This window comes from Pelodiscus sinensis, chromosome 26, assembly GCF_052426305.1.
Source record: "Pelodiscus sinensis isolate ZL-2025 chromosome 26, ASM5242630v1, whole genome shotgun sequence".
Lineage (NCBI taxonomy): Eukaryota > Metazoa > Chordata > Testudines > Trionychidae > Pelodiscus > Pelodiscus sinensis.
This window is the reverse complement of record NC_143077.1, coordinates 2,639,430-2,649,771: the sequence shown is the minus strand read 5'-3', so window position 1 is coordinate 2,649,771 and position 10,342 is coordinate 2,639,430. Positions and strand designations below refer to the sequence as shown.

Below are 10,342 nucleotides of genomic sequence, written 5' to 3'. Positions count from 1 at the left end.
TTTGTGTTTTAACAGTTCTAAGGCTTTAGCTTTTTAAATCTCAATGTCTATAGTCTGACCTCCCCGTAATTTCCCACAGCTCTGAAAAACGTAAAGTCCACCAAAAATGTTAAGTGTTTTAAACATTGATATTATCTGTTAGCTATAAAAAAGAATTCTGCAAACCTAAATACAGAAGACACTCCAGGGTTCAAAAGACATCAGTCTAGCACTCTTCATAAGCACTAAATTCATTTAAGAAAATGATATACTAAGGAACAGATACCATTCAGTAGCCCTTTCCCAGCTAGCAAGCGACTGAAAATGCAAAGTAGTGAGTAGTTTCGGTGATGATTAAATATATAGCCCAACACAGACCAGGAAGAAACTCTCTCGAGTCTCCAAAAGTTTCATTTCAATTCAGATTTTATTTCAAAACATTCATGAACTTAATAAATTACACAATTTTTTCCCTTTATAAATTCTTCATAAAATATATTTTACAATTTTAAAGAAAGATTAGAAAGCTTTTTCTTTCTGAAGTGCTGATGAATATCTTGACCTTTGTGTCATGCTGGTGAATTATTTTGTAGCTGCTACAATAGTTCAATTTATCAAAGGTTTTACAACAAAGAGCCAAAAAAAAGACCCAGACGAACAAAATCACAGACCTCAAGAACTATCATTCAGTGTTAACCAATGAAACAGCTTCACCACCACCACAAGGCTAAGCACCATATGAGGGTCTTATAGGGACCCCCAGCCTTTAAAGTGGCCATCAGTGCAAAGAAGCTTTGTGAAATCAACAGTTCTACTATATGAGCTATTAACTATTGCTTTAAATTAATTTCTCAACTGAAGTTAAGAAGCAGGTTGACTGTTGTCCTCTGAAGACTTTCAAAGGGTATTAACTTGATTCACAAAGAAGGTAAGTGCTAAATATTACTCCAAGACAAACTAACATGTTAGGGTACATATTAGTGGATAGAGTAGTATCCCTGCATTGGCATGCTGATATTTTTTAAGTCTCAGTTTGTAGTTGTAGCAGGGAATGATCTTTTGCCTTGCATAACCATCAAAAATGGATCAGCTTTTCAAAGTTGGAATGCTATTACTACTTTGTACAGTACGGTGTCACAGTTTTATCTTCAAAGGCAAGCTGGGCTTTTGGTGTACTGATTCACCTCACAAAACATTGACAAAATGAACAGATGACTTTCAATAAGTTCCATATATTAATAGTTTAAACTCCAACTTTATCTTTATAGACAAAGTCAAATGCAAGACAGTGACATCACTATACCATCAAGATGACCAGGGGCAATTTTCGGCCAGTGTAAGTCAGAAAAGCACCCTTAAAATGTATGCAATTTTTTTTTAAACCAGCCAAGGTTCTGGCGCAACATGATACACCAACATCAACACAACAGTACATCTTTTCCTGAAATCTACTGCCACCTTGCACTTCTATAGCATCTCCAGGGATTTCCAAATACTTTAGAATCAATAAGCCACACAATACACCTTTGAGACATGGAAATGTACTCATAGTAACTCAAGTAACTTGCATACGGTGACAAAACAAGTCCAAAATAAAATCCAGGGTTCCTTGTTGCCTGCTAATCCACTACACCATGAGAGGACAGAAGAGAGTTAGCTCTTACAAATCTAGTAAAGTGACCAATAACCCTATTATATGGTCCGTTCAGTTGTTTTAGGAAGGACAAACTACATTTCTCTTATGTGGTAAGTGTTTACTTTCTTCATTCATAGGGACAATAAACACCGAATGGTCAGTTTCACTTTCTGAGGTTCCCATAGCAGTACTAGGGTGCAGTGTTTGGATTGCAAACACTCCAGGGGAATGTTCAAACCCAAACAAGAAGCATTTTTCATTTTGAAAGTTTTATGAACTTGGTTTTGTAAAATCATTGTTTAAGAGCCCAATGAAACTAAGATTTTACTCACTCATTAGACAGGGCATTTGTATGAGGAAATTTAGTCTCAGGTCTCATCCCCCCAGTTATGATCAACTTAAAGGGTAAGCAAGTAAGATCATGCACCTGAGGTAGAGAGTGTTCGGAACACTACTGCAAAGTTGTTTCAGAATGGACTCTTTGTGAAGTTCTCCATTAACATATGAATCATTTTTGTGGTGACAGATAAAACGCCTTGTACTATTTCAAAATGCCTTGTACTATTTCAAAACTTTGAAATTTACCATCCAGGACTAAAGATGAAATCAATTTAAAAAATTAAAAACAATTTAATATGTAGCAAAACAATCCAAGGATTGGTTAAAGTTTTCCCACAATAAAAGTTCAACTGAAGGGGTGATAGTTCATTCACACTGATTTTATGAGTTCCCTCCTACATTTGAAAATGAAAATGCTCAACATTTAATATAACCATCCCTTAATTACCACAGCACTAAACAGATCTGGGTAACAAAGGGCAAGAGAAACACATTGTTTGAGAAGAGTCTTAGAGTATTTTGTTATCTATGTTTTCATAAACCAACTTCATAAAATAACCATCCTGAAAGTGCTCTAGCTGCTACTGGATTATAGATGCACAAGTGCAGGCATGCTATTGTGAAACTGTAGCCTAATAGATAATATTTGGTTACCTAAATAATGGTAAATTGAATAATTAATGATCTAACCAACAAGCTGGCACATGATTGCATAAATCCATAGTTGAGGGAGTCCAATTACAAGCTTACTAGATGAGTGCTCAGCTTAGAAACACTTTAGCACCTTTGAATCCTCTGATCCCTTTGCATTACATTTTTGCCTACAAAGCTACGTTTTAGATGTTTTTGTTTAAGTGTACAGGATATAAACATAAAAAACAATCTGGGAGTGGGGAGGGAAGTATGTTTTTCAGTTGTTTTCTTCACAGATCCCAATCATCCAGATTCACACCAAATAATTTAAACAAAAAAAGCGGCACTCACTCTGTACGGAATGCCCACGCACATGCTCAGTCACCCACATATACATAAATATATACACATAGATTTACTTTAGAAAGCACAAGGATTTGCATTACCAGCATGCAAGCCTCTTCTACGTGAGTTCCTAATACCGTGATAGGAAACTGGAATGTCTGCAATGCTCCATAACATATTTCTGGAAAGCAAGAACATCTCAACTCATGAATTGAGATGTAAAGAATGGCAGTCTTTACATCCACACAAGTATAACACCTTGGTAATGTACATATTTGTAATAAAAAGGCCAACTCAAGTTTAATTTATGAAAAATCAAAAGAAATCCAGCTGTTAGAAATTAAAGTCCGAAATTCTCAGTTCAGGTTTGTTTCCGTGGACACAAAAGCTGCTCCTTTGTTAAAAGATAGAAACAATTCTGTTGAGAGGTCTAGGAGTATTCGAGGTCACGTGTCCCAGTTGCTGTCTTTAAAGGCAATTTTGACTAATCTGAGTTCTAGTTCAAAAGCATCAGGACGGTCTTGTGGGTTGGCAGCCAGCATCTCCTTAATCAGCTGCTTCATATGGGCATTCATCGATTTTTTCTTTACAGGGATGAGAAGTTCCATTTTGGGGTTTTCTAGAAGTGCCTCCCCAACTGGCACAATCTCTGTGCCTTGTTTCACATAGCTCCCCAAAAGTTCTTTCTTCGTCTCAGTGTCTATGAAGGTGATCCTTTCCAACATTGCCCAGATTATAATCCCTAATGCAAAAATGTCTGCTTTTGCAGTGTAATGGCCTTCCCAGACTTCAGGTGCCATGTAGAAGTCAGTCCCACAAGCTGTTGAAAGGAAACATTTATTTACATTGACAGGCTCTTCAGGGTTTTGTCCCAAAGCTGAACATACCTTACTTAACCCAAAATCAGCTACTTTCAGAGTGGGTTCCAAGTCACTAGCATCCACTCTGCTTTGTGAGATCAGAATGTTGTCAGGTTTGAGATCACGATGAATAATCTGATTTTTGTGAAGGAAAGCCAGGGCACTGCTGAGTTGAAGCATGAAACTAGTGTTGGTCTTGCGACTGGGCTTTCGGGACAGCAGGTATTCATTCATATCTCCTCCATCACAGAAATCCATCACAAACCAAAGGTAATAGGCGCTTCTGGGATCAAAGGCTATTTCTCCTTTTAATGAGGTCTCTACAAGCTGTAACAAGGAAGAGAGATTTCACATACCTGTTCAGAAAGCATAATTCATAGAAACAAAGAACTATGAACTGAAAGAGAAAAAAGAAATTAACAGTGTGAAAAGTTACAGGAAAATTAATTTTTAAATGTTGATTTAGTTAACAATCCTACTTATTCTCTGCCTGACAAAGGTCAAATGCCAATTAAGAACTTAGGGCTATGGGGCAAATAACAGTATTTTGAAAGATACTCAAGTGGCCATCACCTTCCCATCTGTTTCAGCTGGGCAGTGTCCTAACCACAGAGTTAGATTCACCCACTACATTTTCATGAAAATACAGTGTTGCAGCAAGTAGTGCAGTGTCAGTTATTTGTCCTCTGCTGATGAAAGATTATGTAATGGTACTCTGATGTTTACTTTTCACTCCATCACCATGAATAAATTCTAGCATGACTATCTATTAACCCAGAAAAACAATCAATACACATAGCTAAACAGCAATAAAAACAAAGGGGTTCCTGCTTGTTTAGGGATGTTAAATTGTGATTAATCAGCTAACCAAATAGTCGATGGAATTTCCATCAACCACTCGATTAGTTGGTAAGGCAGGTGGGGTGCTCGCTATTCCTGCTGCGCCTCTGCCTTTTAAATGTAGGAAGAACTGCCCATGGAGCTCTTACTACATTTAAAAGGCAGAGGTGCAGTAATCAGGACCTAGCGTGAGCAGGGACTGCTTGAGTCCCCACTTGCACCATTTCTCCTGCTATGCTTCTGTTTCCCCTGCCCCCCAAGGAGACAGTGCTCAAGGAAACCAGCTTTTAAACCAGCTCCCCCCAGCACCAGCTCCTGCTCCCCCCCCACCTTGCTGTATCTGATATAGAGGCAGCAAGGGGACAAACAGCAACTAGTCAAGTAGTGACTCGACTATCCGATAAGCCTAGGCTTATTGGCTAGTCGATTAGTTGCTTACATCCCTACTTTTGTTGAGATTATCTTAAAGTAACCTCATTAACTAGCTATTTTTCCAGATGCATGGAATATATTTGAGTGCAATTTCCAGTTACTGCTTTACATGAAAACTAAATGAAACAACTAATCAGCTTTGTTCTAGTTACACAGCTGTATATGTGCTTCTTCAGCTTAGGTGAGGTAGCCATCAACAGCACATTCTAGAAATTAAGTATTTCAAGCCATCTGTGCTAACATACACCATATACTGGACTAAGAACACTTTGAAAGAATTTAAAAAAATCAAAGCAGTTTCTAATATAGCTTTCTGGGAACACTTTCTGAATTAACAGCAAGGTGGTTCTTCTGAAAAAAGTGAGTGCAAGCCATACGGCAGCTTGAAAGCATTGTTAATATAGCTGTGCTCATAAGGTTGCAAGGTTGATCAGACTGATCAAGGAATACAAATAATATTGTTCAATCTTCATTTTCATGTTTTACCCACTTCTTGTGGACAGTGAAAGTGATGCACCCTGTCATTGGTGAGGAATTTTTCTAGAGCAATGTGTCATAAGAGTACTTTTTTTTTTCCTTCCAGAGAGCCCTACTGAGTCTTCATGGTCTGAACAAAGGTGCCAAATACTATTTGTCCTTCAACATACTCCCTCTGACGGTGGCACAACACCAACAGATAGATCCTCAATTAGTTTCAACAGGCCGTTTCATTGACTTCCGTTTATACCAGAGTATCTGCCCTTGATGCTTCATAATAAGGCAGGCTTCCTTCACTATTTGTGTACTGCATCTGGCTAATTCCGTAGTATTCTATTTTTTGGGTGGGGAGAGAGCATGAGATCTGACGGCTCCCATCTTGACATTTATCACTGTACATGCTATAATAAAGTTACCCAAGCCTCTTTGAAAGTCTAGTTGCAACAGACAATCAACTCCAGCAGTACTCTGTAGATCATCCTTTTTCATCAAACCAAAACAAAGTTTCTTTAGCTCACCTAATTTAAATGTCAACACCATTTGGCATAGCACCAAGTGGCATAGCACTTTCACAATTTTATTCATCAGTCATATCTAGCATTGTCCAATGACTGAATCAAGGTCAACAAAAAGACTGTTAAATTGTGAAGGGCCTTCTTACGTTTGTAGAGCACGATGGGGCCTAAGTCGCTACTGAGCTCTACTATAATATTTAATAAAAAGGACCTGTCCTGGATTTAAAAACAGGAATGGGTGTTTTACATATTTGATCAGCTCTATACAGATTCTGATCTTTAAAAGCAATTGATCTTTAAAGTGATAACACATGACACACACACACACACACACACACACACACACACACTAATAATTTGCTGTGTATTCACTGGATGTGCTAGTCACTCAGCAAAGAGTGACATGTATACAGAGAGAACTCCCACCAGTCACAGTGGATACATTCCTGGCACCACTGCAAATGGCGAAATCTGTGAATACCAGGGGCACTGGCTGCTACAGGGAATTCCCCAATACGAGTTTCCTGCAGCTCCTGGCCACTGCTGTGAGTTCAGGAGCCTTGGACTACTCACTGCTTAATACATCAGAAATCGATCAGAGCCAATGTAAAGACTTTTGCCCAGAACATGCAACAGTGTAAATTTTTCATTTCCTTAAATTGTCAGTGTTATATAATTTTACTGGTGTGACTTTATTAAGTCTGCTAGAGTTGCATGTCTATGAATCCGAAAATCCAGGGAATTCTGTTTAGCAGATGGTATTCAAACATCTAGAGACCTCATACCATCATTTACACTGTATGAAGAAAGAAGCAGGCCAAATCTTCCCCCTTTTCCTGTTCAGCTACAGATCCCATAAAATTATTCCCATCCTCCTTCGCATACCTGTAAATAGAGGGAAGAACTAGAACCATGTGACATCTTCTGTACCATACCATCTTTCTGCAAGATGCACTCCTCCAGATGGATAACATTTGGATGCTGGCTCTTGATACTACTAAGTGCCCAGAACTCACGTAACGCTAGTTCCACATTCTCTGGAGCATGGCACCGAATTTTTTTCACTGCAACCCGTGCAGAGGTCTTCCTGACAAGTGCTTCATACACCACACCGTAACTACCACGTCCAACCTCCCGTATTAGATCGTACTTTGGCTGGCTACTCACCATCTTCAAGGCCAAGGGTTCTGGGGAGGGGGGAAAAAAACATCACATGACAAAAAATCCTATGAATAATGACTGATCTGCTTTTCCTCTCTGAATCAGTTAATTAAGTATCATTTGGGCTAATCACTGTGCTTAAAATCAGGATTCCATTCAATAAACTTAAATAAGATTGTAATGAGCCATTATTTTCAGATGTTACCAATATGAAGAAGCATTAAACTTGTTCAGTAAAGCCACAATTAACGCCAAGAAGGATTTTCAAGTGTTACACTTTAGGCTAGTGATATAATGTTAGCCAGCATTTATCATAACATGTTCACAGTTCAAGCCCACAACATTTCTAGCTTTCACTTGCATTAGGTCAGGCTAAAACTGTTACATCTCACAGCATCTTTTACTTTAACATTTTGTTCAGTATCAGTGGAGTACAGTGCTTCCTTTCCCCACATTTTATAGCATTTTCCAGTAAAGGTACTAGCAGAAGCACATACTTAGTGGATCTTACGCACTGTTTCAAACTACATTAAGTGGAAAGTCACAGACAGCATGGGTAAATGTTTTATGGTGTAGTTTATTAAATGGTTTTCTAGTACCAAGGTAAAGGAGTATTTAAAAAATGTTTTTAATTTATAAAAATTAAATACAATCTGAACAGTCAGTTTAAACTGGGCAAGATATTTAAAAACATTCTACATTGTTTACATTCAAATTCTAGTTTCATTATGAAAGGAAGGAGGAAGGACTAAAACTAGTATGTTCATATTTTAAAAAATGGGAACATACCCAAGATCTTCTTTGCAAGGTTACATACCAGAAAATACAACATTACTCACTAATGCAACCAAGCCAGAAAGGAACACTAAATAGACAGAAAATAAACTTTGGCTATCATCACTGGCCAAGTGGAATGACTTGCAAAAAAACAAAGGACTAAATAGAAAACGAGCAAGTCAGGGTATTAGAATGAAAATGATTTTAGAAGTTAGTATCGCAGGCAAGTTGTATTTACCACAGGAAACCATTCACTAAACACTACTTCGCTGAAGCAAAACTATCAATCAACTTTCAAGTACCTACAAAGCGTGCACCATAAAAGAAATAATGGATATCCGTCTCATGACACCATTAGTGCAGATATATGGAGATGTGGCAGCAACATCTTTTATATGAGTTTACAATTCTGAATGCATTTAAATATAAATTCCCCACAGAAATGCCAGTACAACGTGAGATTCAGATAGTAATATTTATTCAACCTGCTCCTATATTGTGATATAAGCATATGGAGAACAGTGCAGACTAAATGCTAAGGTAAATTAACAAGAACATACAAAAACAAAGGCACTCGCACACAAAAGAGGCATTAAGTATGGATAGTCAAAAAACTACATACAATTAGTGTAGTTGTGAAAGAAAGCTATGGTCATTGCAGGCTCAAACAGTAGGGAGCACAATTTACCTTTGAAACATCAGTTTACACAGAAGCAGGTCTATAGGTAAATAAAAGGCTGCCACCTGTCCTTCCCCATTGTCCTAAAGAGTTGGGGGGGGGGGGGAAGAGATTTCCAAATTCAACAAGCCCCTCCTCTCACAAGGCATCAGAGCCTATACAATAATCTAATCTAAGCAAACCTCACATCCCAGAAGACAGACTGTGAAGAGCGGTAACTGTTAGTCTGTTTCAGCAAACACAAGGAAGTCCTGTCGCACCTTAAAGACTAACCCATTTATTTGGGCATAAGCTTTCCATGCGCTTGAGCCCACGCTGTCAGATTCCTAAATAAGCAGTAACCCAGTTAACCATCAGCGGTGAGGTTAACAGAAATGATGGTGAAAACTGACCCACACAGGAAACCCCAAAACGTGCCCGTTCCATGGTTCTGGTTCTTTAGGCTATAGGAGCAGGGCCTGGACATTGATTGGCTTTGGGGGGGGTAGAAGGCTCCCCCTGTATATTTTGTAGTGGCACATTTCACAGTTTCTACCCCGCTCCTCCAGGAGGGCTCTCGGCACAGAGCAGCAGACCCCTAAAGGAAGGGGGTGCTGAGGGACTGGTGGCTTAAATGACTTTTACTGAGGTGTCTCCAGCCCATGGGCTGCCCCAACATTTAAATCAAGTCCTGGAAAAAATAGGGGGGGGGGGGGGGGAGAGTGGCGCGTTATACTGCACCCCCCCCCCATGAGCTCCGGGACAAGGGGGGAGCATCAGGAAAATCCCCCCCTCCCCCAGCAGGCGAGGCCCCACAAACCAGGCACCAGCAGGTGAGGCCTCCCCCCCCAACCCCCCTTTTCTCCTCAGCACAGCCCCGCCCCATCCTCTCTCCTCAGCCCCGCCCCCCCAGCCCACCCCCCTTCTCCTCAGCCCAGCCCCGCCCCCACCCCATCCGTCCCCCTCAGCCCCGCCCCCCCAGTCCCCTCCCTCAGCTTGACAGCGGGGGACGCAGCTTCCCCTCCCGCCAGGGTTTCCCTCGCGCCAGGGGCCCCTCCCCTCAGGCCGCGCTGCAGCCCCGGGCCCGCGGGGCTCCCGGCCGCCTCCGCGTTACCTCAGCAGCGCCGCGCGCGCTCCTCCCGGCCGCCATTATAGGGTTCTCTTCCCCCCCTCCCCCACTCCGGGCGCCGACACACCCCCCTCCGCGCGCCCCCGCCGCCGCCGGGGCTCCCCTCCCGCGCGCGCGCGCGCCGCCCTGGCCGCTTCCCCATTGGCTGAAAGGGCGGGCGAGCCCCCGCGCCTGCTTTGTGGCGCGCGCCGCCGCTTCTGATTGGCCGGGGCCGGATGCGCACGGGGCGGGACTTTCCCGGGGAGCTCGCGCCTCTGTTTGCCGCGTGGGATGCTCCCCCTCGGTTCCATGCGTGGGAGGGGGGAGGGGAAGGATGCACCATGGGTGCAGCTCCCAGAGTGGCCCGGCAATGGGGCTGCCCCATTTAAGGCAGCTGGAATGGGGGGAGGCGGGTTCGTGTAGCCCCCGGTAGGATGCAGTGGGGGGTGCTGCGCCATGGATGCAGCTCAAATGGGGGGGGGGGCACCTCGCGCAGCTGGGAGAGGGGGGCGGGGGCTGTGCGGCCACGCAGCTCGTATCAACACCCCAGGTGCAAACCCAACGTGCAGCCCTCTTCGGTCG

General features: G+C 42.0%; 1 protein-coding gene across 2 annotated transcripts; it reads right to left on the bottom strand.

Moving 5' to 3' along the window:
- Positions 1-387: 387 nt before the first annotated feature.
- Positions 388-9,890, bottom strand: PDIK1L (PDLIM1 interacting kinase 1 like). 2 transcript variants are annotated; one of them, XM_075908617.2, is made up of 4 exons: positions 9,767-9,888; positions 8,683-8,756; positions 6,942-7,243; positions 388-4,119 (listed from the first exon to the last, which is right to left on the bottom strand). In XM_075908617.2, exons 3-4 carry the CDS (start codon positions 7,224-7,226, stop codon positions 3,379-3,381), a joined length of 1,026 nt encoding a protein of 341 aa, XP_075764732.1. In that variant the 5' UTR covers positions 7,227-7,243; positions 8,683-8,756; positions 9,767-9,888; the 3' UTR covers positions 388-3,378. The 2 variants fall into 2 exon arrangements, with proteins under 2 accessions (XP_075764732.1, XP_075764731.1); XM_075908616.2 differs by lacking the exon at positions 8,683-8,756 and having other exon boundaries at positions 9,767-9,890.
- Positions 9,891-10,342: the final 452 nt, after the last annotated feature.

What these genes read in the sequence shown, in the direction of transcription:
- PDIK1L (XM_075908616.2), bottom strand. Translation starts at nt 7,226, where the DNA reads ATGGTGAGTAGCCAGCCAAAGTACGATCTAATACGGGAGGTTGGACGT. An exon ending in GTTCTTCCCTCTATTTACAG is followed by an intron (nt 4,120 to 6,941) that starts GTATGCGAAGGA and finishes TCCTTGTTACAG; the next exon opens with CTTGTAGAGACCTCATTAAA.